At 40.7% G+C, this 26109-nt stretch overlaps 1 protein-coding gene across 4 annotated transcripts; it reads left to right on the top strand.

The window, feature by feature from the left end:
* The first annotated feature begins 1205 nt into the window (after nucleotides 1-1205).
* On the top strand, nucleotides 1206-24765 carry jhy (junctional cadherin complex regulator). 4 transcript variants are annotated; one of them, XM_053442203.1, is made up of 9 exons: nucleotides 1213-1347; nucleotides 5261-5667; nucleotides 8056-8752; nucleotides 11860-11955; nucleotides 12511-12956; nucleotides 13345-13609; nucleotides 17452-17523; nucleotides 18943-19065; nucleotides 21733-24765. In XM_053442203.1, exons 2-9 carry the CDS (start codon nucleotides 5306-5308, stop codon nucleotides 21940-21942), a joined length of 2271 nt encoding a protein of 756 aa, XP_053298178.1. In that variant the 5' UTR covers nucleotides 1213-1347; nucleotides 5261-5305; the 3' UTR covers nucleotides 21943-24765. The 4 variants fall into 4 exon arrangements, with proteins under 4 accessions (XP_053298180.1, XP_053298178.1, XP_053298177.1 ...); XM_053442202.1 differs by having other exon boundaries at nucleotides 8056-8761; nucleotides 21733-24764; XM_053442204.1 differs by lacking the exon at nucleotides 1213-1347 and adding an exon at nucleotides 6958-7031 and having other exon boundaries at nucleotides 5540-5667; nucleotides 8056-8761; nucleotides 21733-24764.
* Nucleotides 24766-26109: the final 1344 nt, after the last annotated feature.

Raw genomic sequence — 26109 nt, 5'->3', positions numbered from 1 at the left:
CAGCAGCAGTAACGACACGGAGCCTTCAGTTCCTCATCCAGTCTGCATCTTATTCAAATTAAACACAATTTCAAGTACAAGCATTTCTCTGACTGTAACTGCATTTTAAAGTGCATAAAACATACATTCAATTACTATGGTGTCTCTTTCCTCCAAACATCTTAATATACATTATCACTCATAAAGAAATATAAACATTTACAATATAGACCTATTGAACATTAACTTATAACTGGTCTTTATAAGGCACAATAACAATACATGAATTACAGAGTCTGTGTGTGTCGGAGCTGAACTACACACTGTAAAGTAAACAATATACTATCGCGACCCGCCTGCAAGACGACGTGCAGGTAAAATAAACACCTATGCAGCCGAACGTAGCCCCGCCCACCTAGTGCGCGAGTGTCTCCTGCCTCACTGCCCAGCGGAGTTTCTAAGTTTTACCAGTCTAAGTAGATTATCAAAACGACATCAACATGTCTCAATGACACTCGTGGTGATCAAGCGAAGCTTTAGGAGCTAACGTAGGTGACTCTGACCCACTACTAATGAATGCAGCAGCAATAAAAACACGGATCATTCAGTTCCTCATCCAGACTGCACCTGGCATGTGGGCGGAACCCCCAAAGAGACAGGACAGGGTGAAACTGCTCCAGTGCCAAACGTTCCTCTTGAGTGCTGCTGTCATTTACTGATTTCTCTAATGAAACTAATTAAATTACTGTCAAAGTAATTAAATACAATATTTTGGGCCATACCACATATAGAAGGGGGCGCAAAAAATTGCTTAGCCTAGGCGCAGTTTTTGGCGCCCCCCTCTGAGTTCCCCCCCCCCCCCCCCCCCCCTCTGAGTTTCCTGTAGGAAAGACCGGCCCTGTAGATGTCAACTGTAAAGGAGAACATCAGTAAGATAAAGGTTTTAACAGCATTGATAAGGGTAAACATTGTGAAGCATAACTGAAAGTCAAGGAAGTGATGGATTATTGTCAGTAATGCTCAAGTATCTGAGGCGAAATACTATATATCAAGGAGTCCTGCTGCAATCAAAATCTATAGTCAAGATCATGATCCACCATCCAGATCGGATGCCACAGTAGTCCATAGTCATTGTCCACTGCCGCCAATTAGGATCTATCATCAGCTGCCACCTCGGTCGTGGTCCACCACAAGTCAGCTGCCTCCAAACAGTGTGACATGGCAACAAGGGCAGCTGCCAAACACTGTTGCATGGCAACAAGTGCAGCTAACAAATAGTGCGACATCATAGGAAGCTGCCTGTACATATCAATGGCAGTTTCTGTTGACACCGGAAGTGCCTCTACGGGCTGCCGCTGGTGATTATCGGTGGGTATTTAAACTTACTTTACTTCATGAAAGCACCGTAAACACGATCGTTTAGCTCGGTCTTAACAGACATAATAAACACAAGCACCGCAGTATGCAGCGCCTGAGCCTAGAACCAGATCGGGAGTACGGTTCGTTTGGTGAAACAGGATGCTAAGCTAACTGACGGGTACCTACAGCAACAGGTGTTACACACGTATATGTGGTTTCTGTTGTTCATTGTAATCTCTCAGACGGGATTCGTTGAGGTTCCCAGCAAGCGTACACCGATTGGAATTTAATTCAGTTTATATTCAGTTTGATTATATCTTACATTCCTGATCAGTTTGGTTTACTGTATTCTACCTACAAACAACAGATATAAAGATACTTCATTATTGCATGAAAGGTAATACAAGTGTAATACTTTCGATCTCAACCCTATATTAGCCGGTTTAATATCAGAAGTTTTGATTTGTCAAATCCAGGTATAATTCATATCATTGAATGATGGATGTGTATGTTCCAGGGCCCCAGCCATCAAACTCTTGTTCGCCCTGGTCTTGATATTTCCTTTACTGCTGTGGCACATCACATTGGTCTCATTAAGCTCACAATCAAGTTATGGCCCAGTCAGACCAACATTTACTTCCCCTCACGTCTCTGTAGAAAGTGGACATTTATTTCCAAACAGAACCCAGAGGGTGAAAACAAGGAGTTGACATTTTAGCAGGTCCTCTGGGATAGGAACCTGCCTCGCTTCACAATTTATCATTAGTTATACATTTCAATGCCTCAGCCAGACTACTTAGATAATATTTCTGTTTGGATCAAATGGCCACTGTTAAACAACCTTCTTGCTAGCTTGACCATTACTTAAGTTCTCAAGGGGCATGTCTTCTATTGATGAGGTTATTGAAAAGATGGTCGGTATCAAATACGCTTCCCTCACTAAACACAAACTGATGCCCAGCCCTAAACTGAGGAGGAAAGGTATTGACATTAGTAATGGAGCCAACAGAGACGCTGCAATAGAAAACAACGAGGAGACCGACACAAAGCAGACAAAACATAAAACAACTTTCTGATTGAAGTGTGCAGGGAAAATGCAGGTACAAGTACAAGCAAATACAAGAGAGATAATGCACAAAGTTGAGTCCAAAACTATGAAACAGTTGACACAGTTAATCTCCTATAAGCAAGAAAACTGACCCTGCACACAATAATATTCTGAGACTTATGATCATACATTTTTTACATAGTTTTGATGTAGACTATAGGATTTAAATAGACAACAGCAGAGAAGGTTATGATGACATTGCAAATTTGATGCTTAAAGTTTAGGAAGCTTAACGCAATGTAACGACGGTCTTCTTTTAAAGTTGGGCATGTTCTCATTAATGGTCAGAGAACTGATCCTTAATTTATGGACACCACAAAGACAAAAGGACTGTCAGGTAGCCACCTTGTCCACAGTGGCATAGAACAATTTTTTTCTTATTCTAAAAGAATAACTTGTTTGTCTAAATAATGAAGTTGTTTAAAGGGCAAAAAGTATTTGGAAGAGTTTAAAGGACCTGTCATTTGAGGAGATCATGGTTGTTTTTGTGCTCTAATTTTTGTGTTCTAATTTCTGATATCTTTAAAATATTGTTAAATGTACAGCTGTTTTTTGACTATACAACTCTTTATCTTATGTACTCATTACATGTTTTACTTGACTGTGTCATCCTAAATTTAAAGGAACTAATATTTCAAGTAAGAAAATTCGTGTTGGATCTTATGTTTTTGAAAGACAAAGCAATAACTAGAAAAGCCTCTATTTTCTCCAAGGCATTAGGTTCAAGTTTCTTTGCGATTTTGACATTCCAAGTTTAATTTTAAGTTGTCAGAATGTCATTAACAAATACTGCAATATTGGAAGGTAGATGTTGTTCCATAATTTTACATGTGGCTCCACCTTGTGGAACAATGGAACAACTACAATATACAGGAAAACCTTATTTACAAATTGTCTTGATTACTAGGACACATTGCAAACCCTAACCCTAACCCCAACCCCTCATCATCTTCATCCACTTCTAAATACAGAAGGGATCATATCATACACATGTGCCAACACATTGGGTCCACTTGTTTTTTTTTCACACTCAAAACATTTAGCACGGATGTGTTGAGCCACATTGCAGTCACAGCTTTGGCTCAGTTAGGGTTAGGTCTGCTTGATTGGCTTAGTAATAGCTTGGAAACTATCATGCCATATACAATTTGTAAGGATAATAATAATAATCTCTGCAAAGACAAATGGTCAATATAATAATTGTGTTGGACTAATCTTAAATTCATTCAGGTAAATAATATAATCAAAAATTCGGACTAACTGATCAATGAATTGAACCGCCCCCAAATAAAAAAAAACAATAGTTTAAACAACCATATATCCTGAATCAGACATCACCCTCCCTCCTCTCTCAAACTCACTGGACATTAGAGAGTGTTGTGATTCTGCAAGTTGACAAGGTCAATCAGTCAGGGTGATGTAGATGTCGATTTACAACTGCCAGCAATCCTATTCAACATTGAATTGAATTGGATGCAGATTTTGGTCTGACTGCACCATTACTCACTCACTGATTTATTACATCTGTGGTTCTTGATTCTCATTTGCCAAGTGAGTTTTTTGAAACAACAGGCTCTCTGAGTGGTGTGAGGCCTCCTATGAACCATTTTGACATGTCACTGTAGGAAAGACATAGGTGAGGACTTAATTATATGCAGATGTCTCAGTTGTAGGTTTGTGGTATTCTGCGTTAATTTCATTCATGCATGTCATTTTCGGGATATTATGTCCTTCAAAATAGTAATGTGAAGAAGACCACTCAGTGAAGAGAACTGCAGACATGTCAACAGACTGCCTATAAAGAACCTTTACTAGCAGTAATACAATCAATATAACTCATTATATAAAAAGATTCACTCTGTTTGTGTCTAATTTCCCATAAAACTCCTACATATAAAACAAGTTCTTAGTTTGGGCTCTGTATGCACTTTAAGGAGTTAGCATTATAGCTAACCACCTAAAGGCATAATGTGTGAATTCTTCCATGTTGGAATAAGGGGTGTTTTTCTCTTTTCCCGCTGCCCATTCAGCCAACATTGTTTGAAAGCAGCATTACCACAGAATACCAAGCCATCCTCAATGTCAGTAACACATGCGCTTTTCCACCTGTGACAAGTCAAATCATTTGTGGAGGGAAAGGCCAAAAATAGTCAATTTTTAACGTGTTATCCATATTCCTGGTCACATTTAGAAACCTGGGTATGTAAAAAAAATATACTGAACTAATTTGAGGCTGGTAAACTGAACATTATACTGTGCTTAAAAGTTAAATCCAATGACTGACAGTGTTCTCATTACTGAGACTTACATTTTGTCTTCCTTTCATTAACCTATTAGAGCATATACATAGGTAGTAGGACACAGTGTGTGGAGAAGGAGACATACAAAAAAAAATGAATCATGATAATAATAATAATGAAAATATTTTTTTTTAAACAAAAAAATAAAGAGGTAAAAATAAGTGTAATCTGTTCGGGTTTGTATATATTCATGGGGCTCTTTATAGGATAGGTGCGATATTTTGTTCTGTTCACTCATGAATATATACACATTCCCACTTGAGTCTAACTTTGACATGTTTGGTGTCGTAGATCAGTGATTTATTTCGAGCCCATAATGAACTTGAAGCTACATACAGCAAATTGACCTGCTGTACAGTGAGTATTTAGATGTTTCCCGTCTCAGACCTGCATGGTCACACTTTTAGGCATGTGTAGCTCAATTCCATGAGATGAATACATAAAGGCTCAAAATACTAAGGATGCTAATGCAGTGGCTTGTTGCTGATCTTGTATGATTTTCACAACCACATAGATAATCAGACCTTCATGAAGCAGACTCTCCATTTGCAACGTACACATGGACAACAGACTTGGACAAGGAATGATGTGTGCAGAGACGAAGGCTGAGCAGAGGAGGCAAGCTGCTCCGGCCAACCAGTGGGAATCTGGGGAGTCCGACACAGAGCGCCTGGCCCAGGAGAGAGCCTACCAACATCAGCTACAAATGCACGTTGGCCACCATGATCAAAACAAGTACGCTCTTCCTGAAAAGGAGAATGCTGAGAGCTTACTGCAGGGAGAGGAGGAGGATGAGGATGACACTGAAGATCTTCATGTTTATGATAGCCTAGACGTAGCATCCAACCTCCATACCAAGAGGGGCCCAGCCCTCCAACAGACTGAATATTTGGATACCCAGATGGATGAAAGAGGAGGAAGGTGAGTTCACTCTCCCTGGTTTGTCCAGCAAATAGCAACTCATGAGGTGTTGTAACATCTGTACACACTCAACATCAGTTAATTGTGGTCGGACGTGTGTTCTGTTATTTTGTAAACAAACAATACTGTGTGACAGTCTCTCTTACTGCCCTGTCTGTGTCTCTCAGCTCTAAATCTATTTGCTCCTACTGAGGAGGTTAATCTAAAAACAACAACAATGGAGCTCTTTGTTACGAGGGCTTAACACACACACAGTTTGTTGAGTTTATTTGATTTGTGCCTGAAATGTGTCATAATATGGTATATAAATAGACCTGTCTTTTAAGTGTCACTGTAATACAGATGACAAAGGCTCATATGTGGTCCTGCTCTTTGCCCAATAGGTGGCAGTACCTCAGCTGTTAAAGCCTGCCTGTTGATATAGAACCTGCACTCTTTAATTCTTGGTTTCGTCTAGAATCATAATTAAAATTTAATTTCACTTTACACAGTTGTAGAGATTAGCTGAGTAAAGATACAGTTGTGAACACGATCTGGCTTATCACATCATTGGCTTTGTAGAGGATAATTCTGCAAATGTATATAACACAATTAAAGCTATTAACTATGGTGAGATCTGTGCCCGGCCTTGTTCGGTTTGCCTATTGAACTGGATTGTCACTTTAACTGTCTGTGACATAATTTAAATTAAGCAGATAATAGTGCTGCTTAGATGGAATACAACAAGGAGTGTATGGCAGCTATCAAGCCCTTTACTTTTACTCATCACGTGGATGATGAAAGAGGAATAGCCTTCATTCATCACTTAACAATGAATGTCGGCCGTTTAATGAGATGCAGGCACTGATCGTACGTTGTGGTGAGAATGGCCTAATTCAGGTGCTTTGAGAATAACAGCTTTCATTTGAGGGAAATTAGATTTTTGTTTTGTTTGGGTGGATCACAATAAGTGGTCACTCGTGGTCCATTACCAGGGATCATTGTTGCAGTAAAGGAGATCTCTCTTTCACTCTTTTGAGGGAGTAGAGCAGAGGGAGGCCTGTCCTGGTGAGGACAACACCTCATCTGTTTTGCCAATCTCGTCGACTCGTACTGTTGTCTCCTCTTTTCTTTCCTTCACACCCCGGCTGATAGTCCAGCTCCCTGCAAAACTGAAAAGGGGCCCTCTCCATTTTCCCGTCATCAACCTATGCGGATTGATGCCCACCAAGTGTGGGTCCGCATCCCAAGGTGCATTGTTTCAGAGGTAAATGAACATGACATATTCTCACAAAGGGCTCCATTTCATAGGACTGAGGAAGCGGACACAGTCCCATTCCCATTATCATGTTCTCATGGTCCTCTCTGCTCCCTCCTCAAAGTGGGTAAGCCTTTTCACACAATGCATAGTTTACAAACCCAATGGGCATTCTTCATTCAAGCAAAAGATTCTATTAAAGCAAGTCCATTCATCCATCCTCGCTATATTTGTACACCTATCTCTCTCCAAAGGATATTTGAATATAGTCTGTATGATGAATTTTTGTATTTTCCCATTCAGTGATTGTCACTATATTTCACTGGCTTTTGTATTTATGTATCTGTATCTTCCGCTAGAAATAATGGTCTGTGGGGTTCTGCCAGTGTTGGAGGCATCACGCCTAGCTGCATGTTGTCTATAATGCATTCTCCAACTTGTTTGAGTCTCAGTCATTAGAGAGACATCCCTTACCCTTTTGGCCTCATCGAAGTGAAGGGCCCTACACCTAGACACCCCCCCACCGCCGCCCCCACATGCACAACATCACAGCAGGAGAATTAGGCTCCCCTCGTCCTCCCAGTAAGCACAACAAAGAGGCTCTCTGCTATTTATTTTAATGAGATCTTTTCATCACCATCAGAAAGAGCATTTTAGCCTGCAATTTTCAACCCATTTCATAAGCTGAAAATTGCCGTTTGTGAACCATTCCCCCGCTAGTAGCTCTCAAATACACTCTCATTAGTGAGCCTGGAGGTGAAAATACGAAAATTATCTGTAAATACACTCTCATAGCCCCCTCATCTGTTTCAATTTCAGAAGTCTGTGATAAGGCCTAATACTTTGTTTGAGGACATCATCATTCTAATAATGGTCTAATGCCTCTTGTTCCTTTGACCCCTCACCACGGGACTATGTGGCATTCAGGTGTCTGTAAACCTTCAATATGAAAATCTTATTAATAAAGCTGCTTACCAAAAATGTATTCAATTAAATTACTAATAAATTAACACTATATTAAACATACTGTGTATGAACATGTTCTTGTATAAGTTTATCCAGATACATAGAGCTATTATACACGTTTAAACAGTCTAAGGCTTGTTCTGGACAAATTATTTTTATTCTGTTGTCTATCTTTAACCTAACAGTCGGCTGCTGCCTGATGACACCTATTCTGACCTGCGATATGACCCCAGCTGGAGGACCAATGTGAAGGGAAACGGCCGCTTCATTGAGAGTCCACAGAATTCTGTTGAGGGATATTCCCAAGTCCCTAAAGAGAAAACTTCTCATTCATACGATGACGGACAAGCACTGGGAAAAAAAGGAGGATACAGATGCATTGTTGACAAAAGTCCACCTGTTGTGACTCCACATAAAGCTGGCAATAAGTCAGACCAGCCGTTTCGCCTACACCCAGAAGATGGTTTTACAAGCACGGCAGCATCTCCCCAAGGGCACAAACACGCTTGTCAGAGTAGGTCACCAGAAGCTCACCTTTCCAAAGCTTCCACTAAAAAGGAAAATGACAGCAGTTTGCAGAGAGGAATCAGAGAGAACAATGAGAGAAGCTTTGACAGTGAACATTTTAGTGGGTCTCCAAATATGAGCGAGGACCTACATGGCACAGAATTTAGGATGCATTACCAACAATCGAGATGTACACAAGGAGGACCCATCCAGAAAATGAGCACCTCTGCACTGGCAAACCCAAATGTTTCATCAAACAACAAGCTACAAAGCCTGGTGGAGGACAAAGTGAAACTTAACAAAATAACCCTTGGGTGCAGCAGATCTAAACATGGCTCTTATGTGAGGGTGCATACACGCAAACAGATGCCCAATGTGAGTGATGTGAGTACAGAATCTATTTTTTTCAGCCAGTAGCATTTACTCGTTGTTAAAATGACATAATTAGAATTTGATGTTTGAAACATCAAAACAAACTTGCACAGAAAACTGTAATGATCACCCTCAGGCAGACATTCTCTTGAAACAGGTTGCAATTACAGAAACAGACACCAGGAGCTGCACTAGCATAGATAATGAATCTTGGATGGTAGAGCTACATGATTATAGGATGAAGTTTGACTGGAGGCAGACAATGGGGAAAAAATAGGTCAAAGTGATATGACTTCCCCTTCCAGTTTGAAATGCAGTTTATGTTTGTGATCTGTTTGGTAGTATTGTGTGACTTTACACCTTCCTGAAGGATAGATGAACTTTATCTATTGAATTTATTGTAAATTGTTTGTTTTGAAAATTAATGGAGACACACAATATTCTAAATTTTAGCCCCAAACAGCTACTGGTAAGTTTGTCTTACTTGTAGTGTCAGTGAATGATAGTGAGATTATAGAAGTGGGGTATGTTTAACAGTCTCATGAGAATTAAACCGAACAAGCTTCCTTCCCCCCCCCCCCCCCACCACAGCATCTAGTAATATTATATAAATATAAATGGTATCTATATGCCATATATAGTCATCTCGGACAACCAATAGAAAATATCCTATGATGTTTCCTCTGACCCAGTCTGGAAAATTAATTTGGCAAAGGAGCATATCTGTTTTCATCTGCCTTCTCCTCCACCATATGAAAGGAGCCATGTCTGGCTATGCAGTGCTTATTATGAGTTGATGTGTACAACAAGAACATCACAGACGCATGGTTACCAATAGCCTCTTAGATATCCCTGCACCTGGCACAGTGGCATAATTGGTCGGGATGGCCCGCATTCCCCATTTGTTGGACCACAAGACTGTTTGCTGGCTATAATACCCCCAACCTTGTTCACCCATCTGAGCCCCAGCCCTCTACAATGTCTCGTATCATCACCATTTACATAGTCAAGAGCCGTTAGCTTTGTGCAATAGTAAACAGAGCCGGAGCCTTTCCCTCTCCTGAGCCCTTGTGTTTTGTCATTTTCCCTCTGAATTCGCTTGTTAGTTTTCCATTGCTCTGTCTCCCCAAAGACGTGTCTTACTTAATGAGGGACACAGGGCATAAAAGAAGGGGGCACCAATTTGCATGTAGTCTGTGTTTTTTTTGTTTCATTACAGGATTAATCTATGAATTGGATGTGCTACGAAAACAGTGTTGCATATCAACAAAGCTTTACAGAAACAGGCAGAAACCTTTTTTACTTTTTAAAGTAATTTTTAAACCATATTTTTAGAATAAAATATAATCTTTGTGATAACTGTGGTAAGTCTAGAGGTCAAACTTGAATAAAATAGGATTATTTATTTTCACACACACACATGATATTGACATTTATTATCTCCTACAGATTTTTGGAAAAATCTAATACTGAAGGTTAGACACACACTAAGACACGAATACAGTGCAAGATGTAGTAATCTCACAATCAGGGCCCTGAAATTGTGGGATGCCTAAAATCCTCTACAAAGCTCATTCTTCTTCCTACTCTACTTTCTATTCTGTTGCTCCATGCAAAAGATAGCAACACTCTATGTACAAATGTCATCAGTTTCAAAAATCAATACGAGCACAGACAAGCCAGTTGTGACCGGACCCATTTAAAATAACCCATTTGGTCTTTTGATGGGAGTGGCCATCTGAAGGCAGCTTGTTATAATTAGACGTGTCATTAAATGTATACAATTTCCTAATGCAGCAAATGTTTAGCCCGGCCAAGTGGCAGAGAGGCTGCAGCAGTGATTGGCTTCATCGTGGCTCGGGCCTCCTTTGATAAAAACAGAAGTAGCAGATCAATCTTCTGCTATTGCACTCAGCCCTCAGAGTCCCTTCTCCTCTCACAGGCCCTCACTTCAAAGCCATGGGAGCATAATGTACAATCTTTTAATAGCTTTAGACCAAAGCTCTGGGGAGCTCTCTGCCACTGTATACCCTGCCCCAGTCTAAACACCTAATCAAGATTACCTGGGCCGGCCACAATAGCAGCTAAATGCAATTCAAGATCCACAGCCCCTTTGAAGTCCTTATTGCGAAAAGCAGATGTTTCCCGGGTACAGGAGGTAATACAGCTAGCTGCAATTGCCCTACTTTGTTGTGATATCGTCTCGCAGAGAAGCAATTACAGGCCCAATTTAGTAGAAAAGATATTACACAGCTTACCATGCTCAAAATGCAATACGGACTTGATCATTTGCTCCAACTGATTGGGATTTTTATAATGGGTGACAAAATGCAATAGCAGGGGGAATGGGTAAAGGTGAGAGGTGCAAAGTTATTGTGTGTAAGTGTGTACATTGCCGGACACACAGGATTCACTGACGCCTGCTAATGATCTTCAAACAACTGCTCTGCCCTCGTTCATCTGTAACACCTACCAAATTTCTCAAAGTCTCTGCCATTTGAAAATAGATGCGCCTGCTTGGTTAGTGAGTTAATGTGAGGTTGAGTTAATCACCAAAATGATCAAACTCAGCTTGAAAGACAAAGACAGAGGAGTGAACAGCCTACATGCTGGTTCGCCCAACAGTACCCTGAAATTGTCTGGGTTCTCTCAGCATAATAGTAGCATTTCATGCTATTAGATGCAATGACAAACACACTAATCGATATTAGATATGTTACACCTGGATCCACGCATTCGCTGTGATCTTCCACAATTCAACCTCACAGAATTACTGGTGTTCCATGAAAAAGTCTTCTGCCTGTCAATACAATCGATCTACTCAGGTGGTCCTCTGCCACTGCGGGAGTCCTGAAGTAAAATGATTTTCATTACAGCATTAACAGGACACATTTCCACACTGCATAAGGAACTGTAATAGTAAATTGATGTAATATGATGCTTGATAATACTGGATGCAATATTGATAGCCTTATATTGATGTGTAGATTTAATGGTCAGGCACTGGTCTCAATGAGAAGGTGTGCTCCAGTTTTACTGTATCGACAGATAATATATTAAATACTTTTTTGTATCAGTGTAATGCTTTTCCCTGCTATTTATGTTTAAAGGTGCAGGAAACTGTTAAGAAGCCGGCTCCAGCAGAGAATCAGCAGGACAGCTCGGACCCTGAGCTGAGGTTGCTCCAAAAAACACAACAGTTGCGGGTAGGACCCCCCCACACGCAGTATTTGTCTTTGTGTGCAGTATTGGGGCTGTAGAAGCTTGATCAGGGCTATTTATCTACAACACCATGGGTCACTATAATGCTGGCTGTTTGTTTCATTTTTGGAGCGTGGTGTAAGTATAATATTTTCCCACTAAAATGGGAAAAGCTGGCGTTTTGCTAAATCAACCGCATTAGATGCATGAGACACGCGCTCACAGGCCTCTTGCTAAATAATTTGGTCCGATCATGTTAAGAGGTGTGCTGGCCCTTATTCTTGGAAAAGAATTGTCCCTCTTACTCAGAGCTAGTGTTTGTCTGGTACTTTGTGCTTCACACTGCATTCATAAACAGTATATCTCACAGAAATGCAGAGTTTAAGCTACAAACATCCACAGCCTTTCAATATGATGGTGAAATGAGACCCATGTTTAAAGGTTGTTTGCTGGCATTAAAACACATTATTTCAGGTGGATATGGATATGAATATGGACATACAGATCATAGATCAATGAAAATATTATTATCCTGGCTGTTAATCCTTCTCTCACATCAGGTCACCCAGATCAGCAAGGGGAAGAAAGGCCAGTGTAAAGAGTACCCCAACCCCTCTCGACAGCAGCCCCCAGGTGTGGCGGTCAAAGCTGAGCGGGGAGATTGTTTGAGTGTCCCATTAGCTCAAGCAGCTGCTATAACTCAGCCTGAACCTCAGAACACGACTTCCACACAGCCTTTGCCCCAAACCATCCACCTCAACATCAACCTGAACACGTCATCCCATCTTCTTTCATTACTTCAGCAGAGGGATGGCCAGGATGCTATCATCAACCTAGCTTCTCTGCATGGTCATCCTCACTGGATCCCCACGTCTGAACTTCAACTTGCCTTGACCACAGGATACCAACCAAAAAATTATTCTAGAAAGTCCTTCTTGTCTCGGGAAGTGCTGAATACACAGCTTCTCCACCGTAACCCGAAGAGTAGTCCTGAACAATGGCAAAGGTGAAGCATTTATATTGTCTTTTATTTAATCAAAATGAGAAAGAAATGACACGTATATGGCATCAAATAATGTAACATAGAATAAATTGAGAATATCTTTAACACGTCCCAACAATCACAACACAGCTGATGACAAATGATTGTATGCAGGATTATGAAATTAATGAAAGATATAGACATATACTTTTTTACAATACAATAATGATAATAATAATAATTATGATAATATAACACATGTCACATTTGTTTGTGCTCACCTAAATGATGGCCTCATTGTAGTATTTCTGTATAACCATAATAATAATAATAAAACATTAAGATGTAAATCAGATGTACTTATCTAATATCATTGGACCATTGAATATCCATTAATAAGTTTGTGTTTCAGGACAAGGGCCTCACAGTTGCCACTATCCTGTGAAAAAGAGGAGCAGACTCGAAGCCCCCTCAGGACTCCTACTACTGCTTCGTCACAGGGCACGGGCTCGTACACTGTTCTTCCAGCTATAGGAAAGCCCCTGACTGGAGCAGAGCCTGCGCTGAGCCCTTGTCAGAGTGAGAACACAGCCTTCCACATCCATAGCAGTAACTCTGACAGCTACTTGGTTCAGATGGAGAAACAGAAGCAGCTGAGAGCGAGAGTTAATTGCAAGGTCGGTGTTGTCTGTGAGCCTCATAAGTGTCTTGCAGTGTTAACACTTTTCATCTTTTACTGCAGAGGAATTATTGGAGTCTCATCCGTGTTTTTTTTCTGTCACACAGAAAAGTGTATTCTGAGAGCATGCCTGGTCACAAATGCACTACTAGATATGCTCACAGTTATCATAGGGTTTGTATACATTGTCTATAGAATCCCATCATTAACAATTCATTTCATCATGAAGCCCTTCTTCGTGGGTAGAGGCTGCTGGAAATGTTGCTGGTCTTATTTGAATTTGAAATGTGGAGGTTGTGTTATAGTGTGGATGTGCAGAAACAGACTTCTGAATACAATCTGCATATTCCCTTATTGATTGGTTCTTACTAGGCAAGGATATTTGGTGCAGGTAGTAACACTTACTTCCAGACACACATCCACGTTGTTATCCGTCCAAAAAACAAATCCCTTCTCTTACTTTTCAACATTGTTGTTCAAATTCTAGTAGACAATCTACATCCTGATTACCCCTTCACGCACATGACCATTCTTCATGAATGGTCATGTGATGCATGTTGATGTGGGTTTGTATGTATTGATGGAGATTTTTTCTGGTATGAAGCTGTAACTCGTCTTTACAGAGATCGTTTTCAATTTAAGAATATCGTGTGGATGTAGTCTGAGCTGTTAGATTCTGAGTGTAAAGGAACTCAGCACTCAGTTTTTCCACGGTAGATGTGTAGACTAGTTCAAAGCTGAAGGATTCATGCCATGGCTTTAGAAATATTTTTTTGATTGAAAGTTATTAAATCAAGTAAAGTCTAGTTGATGAAACCATTAACTAAAACAAAAATTGCAATATTGATATTTTTACCAACTTTTTCTACAACCACGCTATAATTCCATTAAAAAAAGTATTCTATGATCTTTATTTGCTTAGACTAGCACTTTTAGAACCAACCAACAACTAACAGTTGAGAGATGGATACAAGACAGGCCAGAAGGTATGATTAAATGCTTTGGTTTGTATTCACTCTGGAGCCTTCACATAGTCCTCCTGCAGTGCCCACCCCTTGATCTCCCATCGTTCCCACCATGTTAGCCATCATGTCTGACAAGATTACAGGCTCAATTTGTAAAGCAGTCTGGCTGCAGTGCCGGGGCATGAAAGCAGATGAGCGTGACTTAGGAGTTTGGGGGGAGAGGGGAGAAGTCTTAGAAAGAAAGGTGCCCTGTTGTGTCCGTGGCCAAAGCAAACTGAAATCCTCCTCCCAAAAAGGAGCCAGTGCAATCTGGAATGATTGGCTCCCTTTTGTCTGCGGCAGCTTAAGGATTGTATGCACCCTTATACACACGGTCACACAGACAAATTGCCACCAGCAACTGGTGGCAATTTGAGAAGAGACAGTATCTACATCTTTTTCTGTCTTTTCCCGTTTTACTTGTATCACCGAAGTTCAGCTCAACAACAGTGTCCCTGAAAAACACCTCAGTATCATGTTGGAGCCTGATAAGGAAACACAGAAAGATATTGTGTCTGGTGACAAAATACTTTTAAAGCCCATGAACTGTTTGCACTCTGTTTACTGTCTGTGCCATGTAATTATGAATTTTGGTCTTTCCTTGAAAGAAAAACAAATCAGTAAAAGGTTTTAGCTTTGAAGTACATTGGGCATTTTGCATGACATAGACAGGTTGTGTAGATGGGGAGAAAAAGCACCACTTGGATTCAGATACCATCCCAAACCCCAGAAAAGGTTGTCACTATAGTAAACATGCTGTTTGATTGAGAGGAGCTCTCACTGAACTACAGTTCAATCAGGAGAGACTTGGTTTTTACTTTAACAAGTTTATTTTTTACAGTGCACAGAGAATGCGAATATTTATAGTCTTTGGCATTTTAGACCCCTGTGTGATGTCATCAGGATTAGAAGGGGGTGGAGCAGAACGTCTTACAGGAATACCCCCCAGGGGTCTAGACACTGGTGGTGGTTCATTGGTCAATCGTTTGTTTAGATGGTCCATGTATGAGCATTGTCTTATTGGACTTCCTAAGTGAGACATCCTCTGTCCTTAACCCTCACAAGATTAAGGAAAAACTACAAAAAAAACCTTCTTGAGGGAAAAACGTAGAAACCTCAGGAAGAGCCGCATGCGAGGGATCCCTCTTCCAGGATGGACAGAAACTCAATGGATGCCACGAGTAACAGTCTGTTGTCAGGCAGTCAGCTGCCACCCTAGTCCGTGATCGGTTGTCATCGGGATCCGGAAGAGGTGATGAATGTTCTTCTCAGGACTGGAGGAGATTGGGGTGGAGGAGGGGTTGTGCGAGTCACTGCATTGACACTGCTGAGGAAGAGAAGAGAAGGGATTTTTAAAGTTTGACAGCTGCTGTGTGACTGGCTGAAGGAAACAGCGCGGGCCTGATTAGATGATCGGGAACACCTACGATCAGCTGACAGCATACAGGTTAAGCCCTCCCATGGGCATTCCCGATATTTAGGACCGCCCGCAGTCAGCTGATCTGAGTGGGGTTTAAGTCTTCCTTACTGAACTTACGCTGAGCTCCATTGCACAAGCCTGGACCATGCGTATTATAAAATATACAAGCTTTGTCTCAATTCAGGGGCCACCTCCTTAAGAGGACACTGTCTTTGTGGGCAACGTAGACCACAAAGGCTGAACCAAAAATTAAATGGACTGGTCTTCAGAGGATTTCCGTGATCTATGTCACTAGCTTGTCCCGTCCTTACTGCTGTTGCCAAGCAATAGAGCTGCAGTTGGACACGATAATAAAGTTTTAATACCCCTTAGTTTTTTAAACGTGTAAATGGTTTTGTATTTATATAGCGCTTTTCTAGTCTTGATGTCCACTCAAAGCGCTTAACAGTACAGATTTATATCACCCATTCACACACACATTCATACAGTGCATCTAATCGCAACACTTTGTTATTCTATGGGGGGCTATTCAGGGTTCAGCATCTTGCCCAAGGACACTTCGGCATGCAGATGGGTCAGACTTGGGATCGAACCGCCGACCTTCAGGTTGGAGGACAACCACTCTACCCCTCAGCCACAGCCGCCCGTGTACTAGCTGTATGGTTGAGTTGAGCCTGGTACTCCAGCAACCGCATCTTGCTACCTGCCTGTGCTAAGCTCAATGAATCCTAGGATAGACTGGCCAGTAAAGGATCCACCCATATTAGCCTTCGTTTCTCTGGGATGAAAAGAGACATTCGAATAGATCCCTATTCAGTAGTCATTGAGATATTTCAGATTGGACAAACATTGCTCTCCCTCGAGCTACGTCACAAGCATAGCAAAACGCATAAGACCAGTCATTGTGTGTGAATGAAAGAGAATCAGGCTTTATCATATCTAGAACAGCCCAGATATTCGCACATAAGGTCACTGTGCCCCATTCGATCAGACTTTGTCTCAAGGAATGCCATTTGTGACTTTTATTTCTTCATACACAGTTACATACACACTTCTCATATGTATGCTGTTCACAGCATCAGCAATGGTGAAAATCTTCCTCAAATACGCGAGCACTTTCACCCTCTTTAAGTGTAGAGGCTTCAATTTATTGTAGGCTAGTGAGATGGACAAACAAGCAGGAGGGAGTGTTTTTTCTCAATTTGAACTAAATGAGATGCATGAATGAAATGGATCAAAATTGCTGTCTGAGGATTACTGTTTGTGCCATGTTTCCATTAAGACAGCCGTCAAAACAAATGAAGTTCAATCTCACAAAGGTGTGCTTCAAATTAAGTAATCTGTCTGTCTGTCTGTCTGTCTGTCTATCCATCTATCCATGTATCCATGTATCCATGTATCCATCTATCCATCTAGACATACAAGCAGATGAGGACAGACAAGAATCATCAAGGTCTGTGTCCTGATTACGCTGCCATTGAAAAGACAGTAAGTACTGACCTGCAGCGTCACAATCTTCTAACCATGAATTGTTACCCTTTGAGCCACATTACCACTTTGTGTTTGGTGGCTTAATTTATCCATGAACTGCACACATAGATAAAGATGTTGTCACATAATGCACAAACAGGTAATTTCCCCCTTTAATGGACCAATAAGGCTGTAAATTGGTGTTCAGGAGGTGGTCATCCTATGGATGGAAGCAGGAAGCTGTGTAAAATGAAATGTGTAAAATATGATCAGAAAACAATATTGGAACAATTCAAACCAGGTTACACAGACATCATGTGTATAATTGATTGCCTTCAGTAAATATAGATCCAATCTAACTGCAGTATCTTGAAGATGGAGTACACTGAGGGGCTGATTTACCAATCAGTATGTGGTCAATTTATAGGTAATGAGATGAAAAAGCACATAATAAGAAATGTGTAAAAATACCTAATTGATAAATTGACCCGGACAAATTGGTAAAACTAAGCTACCACAGACAGACCCAACAGAAACAGGCACATTCACACACAGCCTAGGAAAGCTGTTATTCTGTTACTATTATCCTCATCATATATGGGAAGGTGTTGGGTCATATTACGTTTTCAGAAATGAAAGGGCCTCGGTTGGACCTTTGCATTCTCACATACAGCCCCTCTAGAGAATGCCCAGAGATACTCTCTGACTTGTCATTTACTGAAAATATTCTTTCGGGTTAGCACAAGGCTTTGGGGGTTTTGAGTGCACAGTAAAAATGATTGAAACGTCAACAAGTCAAATGGCTCACTGTGAATTCTCACTAAAGGACACTTTTCACACACCAGCTCAGTCAGACATTAAACAGACTTTATAGAAAGGCAGTTGACAGCTTAAAGTCAGTTTGATGTCCAGTCATACACACAGCGATCCTTCGGGTGATGTCTAGAAAGGTTCAGGGTTGCAGTGCATGCTGTTAAAGAAGCTATAATGTTTCCACTGACCCTCCTCCAGGTGTCCCAAGTTCATCATTTAAAGACCCCATGCTCTTCCACAAATAGAATTGCATATACAAAGCAAATAAGAGTACCCCTGATGAGTTAAGTGGCCTTTGTGCTTTGATATATCTCTTGTTAATCCCCAGCAGTAAAAAGTGAGGCTGTTTGGCAAATTTACACTAGATCAAGCCCTGTGCATCTCTAGGGCCAAGCCTATTAGTGAGCGATATGTGTAAATGTTGATAGGCCTGCTGAATGGCTAGCTGTGTTTTGTTTTGTAGGGCTGCTTGGAGAGGCTCTGCTAAGGGGACACACAAAGAGAAGGGCCTTAAGGGAGAAATGGCTCAGTTAATTAAACCCCCATTTATAATCTGCTTCTGTCTGTCTCTCCCCCTTTCCTCTCATTTACTCCATGTCTCACTCTTTCACCATCATCGAGAAGAAAATGAAACGGCAGAAGCTGTATTCAAATGTGATCCGCGAACAGAACAAAAAAATGAGCAGGATTCCCTTTCTACCAGCCAAGGACCCGGAAGGCAGCAACAACAAAGTTCCCAGGATAAAGGTGTGTGTGTGTGTGTGTGTGTGTGTGTGTGTGTGTGTGTGTGTGTGTGTGTGTGTGTGTGTGTGTGTGTGTGTGTGTGTGTGTGTGTGTGTGTGTGTGTGTGTGTGTGTGTGTGTGTGTGTGTGTGTGTGTGTGTGTGTGTGTGTGTTTATGTGTGTGTGTGTGTGTGTGTTTATGTGTGTGTGTGTGTGTGTGTTTATGTGTGTGTGTTAATGTGTGGGTGTGTGTGTGTGTGTGGACATTAGTTGTGAACCCTGACAAAAGGACAAAGAAACATTGCGCATGTCTGGGAAGAAAGTCACTGCGTGGTTCCTGACATATAAATATATATAAATATATAAATCCTGATCAAAATCTTAAGACCAGTTAAAAAAATTGCATGAATTTGCATTTTGCACTGATGGATCTTAGGAAGGTTCTAAGTAGAGCTTCAAAATGCAAAAAGAAGAAATGGGAACAAGAGTCCAAAAGTTGTGAGCAGGCAATTTATTGAAAACAACAATTTAACTCAAATAGGCTGTTCATCAGCTGATCAAAAGTTTAAAACCACAGCCTTTAAAAGCCAAAATCTGTGCAAAAATTTGGATTCCATGTCATTTCCTGTCAAGTAATCACACTGTGAAGATCTCTTGATGGCAAAGGCAAAAAAGCTCACCGTCTTTGAACGTGGTAGGATTGTTGAACTACATAAACAAGGCCTCTCACAACATGCCATCGCTGCTGAGGTTGGACGCAGTAAGACAGTCATTTCTTAAAAGATCCTCAGGGTTATGGAACAAAAAAATCAAGTGGTAGACCCAAAGAAATCTCACCGGCGCTGAGCCGGAGGATCCGAATGGCTGTCCGTCAAGACACGGGACGATCCTCGTCCCAAATTAGGGCCATTACTGGTGCTGACTGCAGCCCAATAACCATCAGATGGCATCTGCGAAGGAAGGGCTTCAAAAACAAGAAACATCTTCAAAGGCCACGTCTCCTTCAACGCCACAAAATTTCCCGTTTAGACTTTGCAAGGGAGCACCAAACATGGGACATTCAAAGGTGGAAGAAAGTTTTATTCTCTGACGAGAAAAAATTTAACCTTGATGATGGCTTCCAACGTTACTGGCATGACAAGGAGATGCCACCTGAGATGTTTTCTACGCGGCACAGTGGAGGGGGCGCCATCATGATCTGGGGTGCTTTTTCCTTCAATGGAACAATGGAGCTCCAGGTTGTGCGGGGGCGTCAAACAGCAGCTGGCTATGTGGAGATGTTGCAGCGGGCATCCCTCATGACTGAGGGCCCTCGTCTGTGTGGTAACGACTGGGTTTTTCAGCAGGACAACGCTCCAATTCACAATGCCCGTCTGACCAAGACTTTTTTCCAGGAGAATAACATCACTCTTTTGGACCATCCTGCGTGTCCCCCTGATCTTAATCCAATTGAGAACATTTGGGGATGGATGGCAAGGGAAGTTTACAAAAATGGACTTCAGTTCCAGACAGTGGATGCCCTTCGTGAAGCCATCTTCACCACTTGGCGCAACATTCGCACTAGCCTTTTGGAAACACTTGCATCAAGCATGCCAAAACAAATGTTTGAAGTGATCAACAATAATGGTGGAGCTACTCATTACTGAGTCAGTTTTTGACACTTTAATTTCTGTTTTAGGAGGTTTTTTTTTTTTTTTGAGCTGTGGTCTTAAACTTTGGATCAGCTGATGAACAGCCTACTTCAGTTAAATTGTTGTTTTCAATAAATTGCCTGCTCACAACTTTTGGGCTCTTGTTCCCATTTCTTCTTTTTGCATTTTGAAACTCTATTTAGAACCTTCCTAAGATTCAACAGTGCAAAATGCAAATTCATGCAATTTTTTAACTGGTCTCAAGATTTTGATCTGGAGTGTATTTATATATCATTAGTTTCTGCAACTGGTGCGGGGACCACACTGAATGTCAAAGCATGATAACATATTGCCTAGATAAACAAAAATTGGTCGGCCTTTTGGACCCTCACACTTTTTGGAGATTTACAGCTGTTGTACGTTAACAAATTCTTGCTACAGAATTAATTATTAAGAACGACTTCAAACTGGGAGCAAGTTTCAGTTGACTGACCAAGCGCCAGCAGCTGAAGGCACTTTGACGCTGGATCACTGCTCAGCTGTAGCCATCGGCCTGACTTAAAGTTCTCCTTTGCAGTGTTTCTGTCTCCGCTTGGCTTTTCAGTGATAATTGTATAGAGCTCCATTCACCCGACTGAGTTATGTATCTTTATCTGTAGTTGATGCTTTGTGCTTTTACTCCTTCAGTGATTTTGTTCAGTTCGATTTTGTAGTTAACTGTGATGCACTGTCTTGATTACAACACACACATTATTAAGAACAACTTCAAACTGGGTGTGTACAACCTGTGATGAAAAGCTATGAAAATATAGCATTTTCATTGGTGTGGCTGTGGTGTGGCCTAGAATTTAGAGGTTTCGCCATGAAACGGGAGTGTACGGACATCATAACTTAAGTCCCACAACCATGTGTGTGGTACACGTGTGTCTAGTACTGTTTATGGAAAAAATGCATCAATGACGTTTTTGAAAGACCAGTAATTTTTTTTTACTACAACTGGTACAATAACTCCATTCATACATTAACATACAGGTCTCTCTCTTTCTCCCCGTCTCTCTTAGGCCTTAGAATATGCCAAGACCATAGCCAAACCCCCTGTAAAGTCTCAACCAAAACAGAGGCAGAAGTTCAAGACTGAAGACTTCACGGAGCTCACTCCTCAGTGGCAAGGCTCAGATGTATCCCTGCTGACCAAACTGGACGTCCTAAGAAAACGGCATGAGGAAGAAAAGCTGGCTGTGGCCCCGTTCAGAAAAGAGCATGCTTTCTGAGGCAATGTGTAATTCATATTAACACTTCACGGAACCTGTACACTTTTATATATACTCCCAGATGTGGCGCACAGTATGATGCGACTTTAAATTCTCTAGTCCTGATGTCATATCAACAAATCAGTTTCGTAGATACACACTGTATTGTGTTATTTAAAGGTCACACAAGCTTTTTAAATGTTAAAGTTGCAGTGAGTAGAATTTAGTGACATAAAGTGGTGATGTTGCATGTTGGAACTGAATACCTCACGCCTCATCCTCCCCTTCCAAACATGAAGGAGAACCTGTGGTAACCTTCAGTTGTCATAAAAACTCAAAGGGTGTTTAGTTTGTACAGTCTGGGCTACTACAAGAAACATGGCGGCCTCCATAGAGAAGACCTCCCCTGATGTAAATTTCAATTTAAAGGGCCCGTTCTAGGGTAAATAAAACGATTTGTAAAATTTAGACGAAACACACGTGAAAAAATCACTAGGATTATTTTATATTATTTTATATTTTATATTTCAATAGATCCCTTTCATCTAAATCTTACACACTGCACCTTTAAATGGTATGCATTTATATAGAGCTTTTTATAGTCTTGATGGCCACTCAAAGCGCTTTACAGTACAGTTTTACATTCACACAGTGCATCTATTAGCAACACTTTTCTCTATGAGAAAGGGCAACTTGGGGTTCAGTATCTTGTCCAAGGACACTTCGACATTCTGAATGGGGAAGATTGGCATTGAACTGCCGACCTGCTGGTCAGAGGACGACCACTCCAACCCCTTAGCCACAGCAGCCCTGTTTATTACCACTGTGCCGTGTGTGCTGTTCTCACGTCACAAATACACCTGAAGCTCTCATTGTTTATGGTCATAATAAACGGTGAAATGAGTGAAAGCCTGATAATAGAAACACTAACAACATTCGTTTCTAATACATAAACTCTGGAATGGATCACACCAATATCAAGAATTCTGGCGAGTCAATGGAGCCACACAAATCCAAATTTGGTCGGAGGGATGTGCAGAGTGTCAGAGCTGCCAGTGAGAAACAGTGAATGTAATTAAAGGAGTAATTAAAGTTCTCCTTTGCAGTGTTTCTGTCACCACTTAGCTTTTCATTGATAATTGTTTAGAGCTCCATTCACCCGACTGAGTTATGTATCTTTATCTGTAGTTGATGCTTTGTGCTTTTACTCCTTCAGTGATTTTGTTCAGTTTGATTCTAGTTAACTGTGATGCACTGTCTTGATGACAACTACTGCAATTTAAAATAGCCATGATACAAAATGCTAAAAGATAATATAGTAAAATAATAATATATTAATGTTTTTCTTGTTCATATGAAAATACCAAACCCCCTATTGAAATATATTAAGCAGCCCAAACAAATGCATCCTAAATGCAGTTACTCTACTTTCTGATGGGACCCTTATCTACAGTACTTGGCATCTATAGGAAAGTAATTATACGAAAGAATATGCACATTCATTTTGATGGAAGTCATCCCTACCTCATCTATAAGATCAAACGTGTAAAGGCCAGAGTTTTTGCAATATAGGTTTGATACATTTGATAAATTTCAAAAGTTACATTTTAACACAATGCTATTGAGTTGATGTTGTGAAATAACCATGCTCCTGACTCACACTACTGTCAGCAGTTTCTTAGACGTTGTCACTGACAACCTTTTGGATTTAATGACACTCAATCATCTAGTATGTTAACAGTGACAATGAACAATCAATCACCAACAGCACTTATGCTTTTTATTATCATCATACAGTATAGTCAATCATGCCCACACCCTGTTTTTATATAGGCCTAGTGACAGGTGATTCCCATGTTCCATGTTATTTCAGTCCCCTTAACTAGCACATAACTGTTCAACCTGCAATAATCGGAGTTCTCTATGTTCTGGTCAGATTTCTCTGTCTTTGGTGCTACAGTCCTGTAGCAATGTTCCAAGTAGCAGCTCTTCCCGACACAACGCTCGAGAGCAGCTCATTTTACTAATTGAACCCTCAGATCATTATCAAAGCACTATTTACCTCTGTGCAATATTTTAATTAGATTATAGTCTCTATTTAACCCATCATGGACTCTTTGAAGCTCTGCGTTTTTAGTGTTAAGTCCTCAGATGCGTGGTTGAAAACAAATGACGAAGCCCTTTTTTAATTTAATGAGAACCGCTGCCTATCCACACTGAGTCTCTTTGCATCTTTTTTTATTTTGGTCCCACCTACGCGTTTTTTTGCCATTGAAATCCAGTTTATTGAAGGAGTCTTTCACTGCTATAAATGAAGGGGGGCAAATTAGCATCCCTTTCTGCCCATTGGGAAGCTACGGCAGACGTGGGCGCTTTGATGTGAGAAGTGCGCTTTCAGTAGACTGCAAGCTTCCTGAAAATGAGCTGATGGCCCTGCTATTAGGCTCAAATGCAGATGCGTCCATGTGTTGCAAAACACTTAATCTTTTAATTGATCACCTTCTGCATGGCCTATTCTCTACATAGGGTTTTCACCATTACCTAATCAGAATCGCAGACAACATGAATTGCTTCTCAAAAGGCAGCAAGGGAGAGAAAATCCAGTGTGAAGGTGAAGAGAAGACAGCAGGTTATTGTGCAACTCTCCAGTGAATCATGAAATATATGTCAAAAAAATATGTAATGTATGTAATAAAGCTAGTTCAATATTATGAAATGAGTGTGTCTTTTTCTGTGAGCAGATACTATTATGAAATCTATTTTTCACAATGAATACTTCCTATCCCTTCACCCCTCCATACTTTCATATTACTGTTATGACAACTTTACAATGCTCGGAGAACGTTTTATGACATTGTGCGTCTGCAGTCTTATGGCAGCTTGAAGTCCGTCGGTGTGGATGTGGTGTATTTGATTTATTGGACAGTTGCTGATTTAGATTGTCTTGAATAACTTGAATGAGATTCGTGCTAAATTACTTTATTAGTGATGAATAAAAATAACACTGAAATAGCACAAATATATTTTAATGTTTGTTTTTCGCATTCACTTTATTTATCAGGACACAGGAAATAATGCAGCACAGCTGTAAATTCCAGCTCCAGATCATGAACTTATGAATGTACACAGCAGCACCGACCCTCACAGAAGAAATGGGCAACAGTTTTCAGAATGTCCACAATCAAAAGACAAAATGTGCTAAAATGACCAGGAATCGGTTTATTGATTGATTTTTTTAATTAAATGGATGAAACGAATTTTAATTAATTCTTCAATGAATGTTTTGAAATCTTGCCACTTAAATTCTGACTGAAGTTTAAAAAAGAAATATTTCCATGACCATATTCTGGACTGAACTCAATGTATATTGATTTTTTAACTAAAGAAAACTTAGCTTCAAATTGCGATATGAAATATTTTATAATTAGTCAAATGTGAAATATTCTATATGTAATGTTTTAATATTAGCAAATGTAACTTTCTCATCGCTGGGCGCTATGAACGACCATTTTCCTGGGTGACGAAGGAGACGGAACAACCCTCAACATTGTGACGCAGTATATGATATGATGACAGGAGCAGGTGGAGTGGGGGTGTTCTGTCCTCCAGCCTCAGAGCGCCGGGTCTCTGCTGCGGCCTCCAGGACCCCACGCCGGGCGGGTACCAGAGGCTCCTGGTGCAGGTGGTGACAGAGGCTCACAGGATCACATGTGGCTTGAATCATAACACATTAATACCATGTGATTACATGTGTTCTCCTCCAAATCTCCTCCAAATCATCCCCGCTCAGCTGAAGTCCCAACACGCAAACAGCAAAGGAAATTGAACCGGGCGTTACGGTAGTAAAAAAATATAAAAGGTGTGACTGAATAAACAAAGCCGAGTAGCGATTCATTATTTATATAGGCTACTATGAAGTATATACAAATATTTACACACACTTATAAACTGCGGGTGACTGAAGCACGGAGCCTTCGACCAAAACTTCATTAACGAAACTGCAAATAAAATACCAAACAATAAAAACAAATACTTGTATATATATATATACAATATAGAAAATACATAACGATAAAATGTAGTACTGAGTGAGTATGGAACTGTGCCTATAGGACATAAGTGCAAAAAGGCGGTGGAGCATGATGCGTCTATGCTTCAGAGCAAAGAGCGCGTCAATTGTTTTGTTCC

The sequence above is a fragment of the Pleuronectes platessa genome, chromosome 15 (assembly GCF_947347685.1).
Source record: "Pleuronectes platessa chromosome 15, fPlePla1.1, whole genome shotgun sequence".
Classification (NCBI taxonomy): Eukaryota; Metazoa; Chordata; class Actinopteri; order Pleuronectiformes; family Pleuronectidae; genus Pleuronectes; species Pleuronectes platessa.
The sequence above is the reverse complement of the archived record's forward strand: the minus strand, read 5'-3'. Positions and strand labels throughout refer to the sequence as shown.

Excerpts from the sequence above, each read along its gene's own strand:
- jhy (XM_053442202.1), top strand. The coding sequence starts at position 5,306 with ATGGACAACAGACTTGGACAAGGAATGATGTGTGCAGAGACGAAGGCT. Across the intron at positions 8,762-11,859 it reads AGATGCCCAATGTGAGTGAT|GTGCAGGAAACTGTTAAGAA; the intron begins GTGAGTACAGAA and ends TTATGTTTAAAG. Across the intron at positions 19,066-21,732 it reads ACAAAGTTCCCAGGATAAAG|GCCTTAGAATATGCCAAGAC; the intron begins GTGTGTGTGTGT and ends CGTCTCTCTTAG.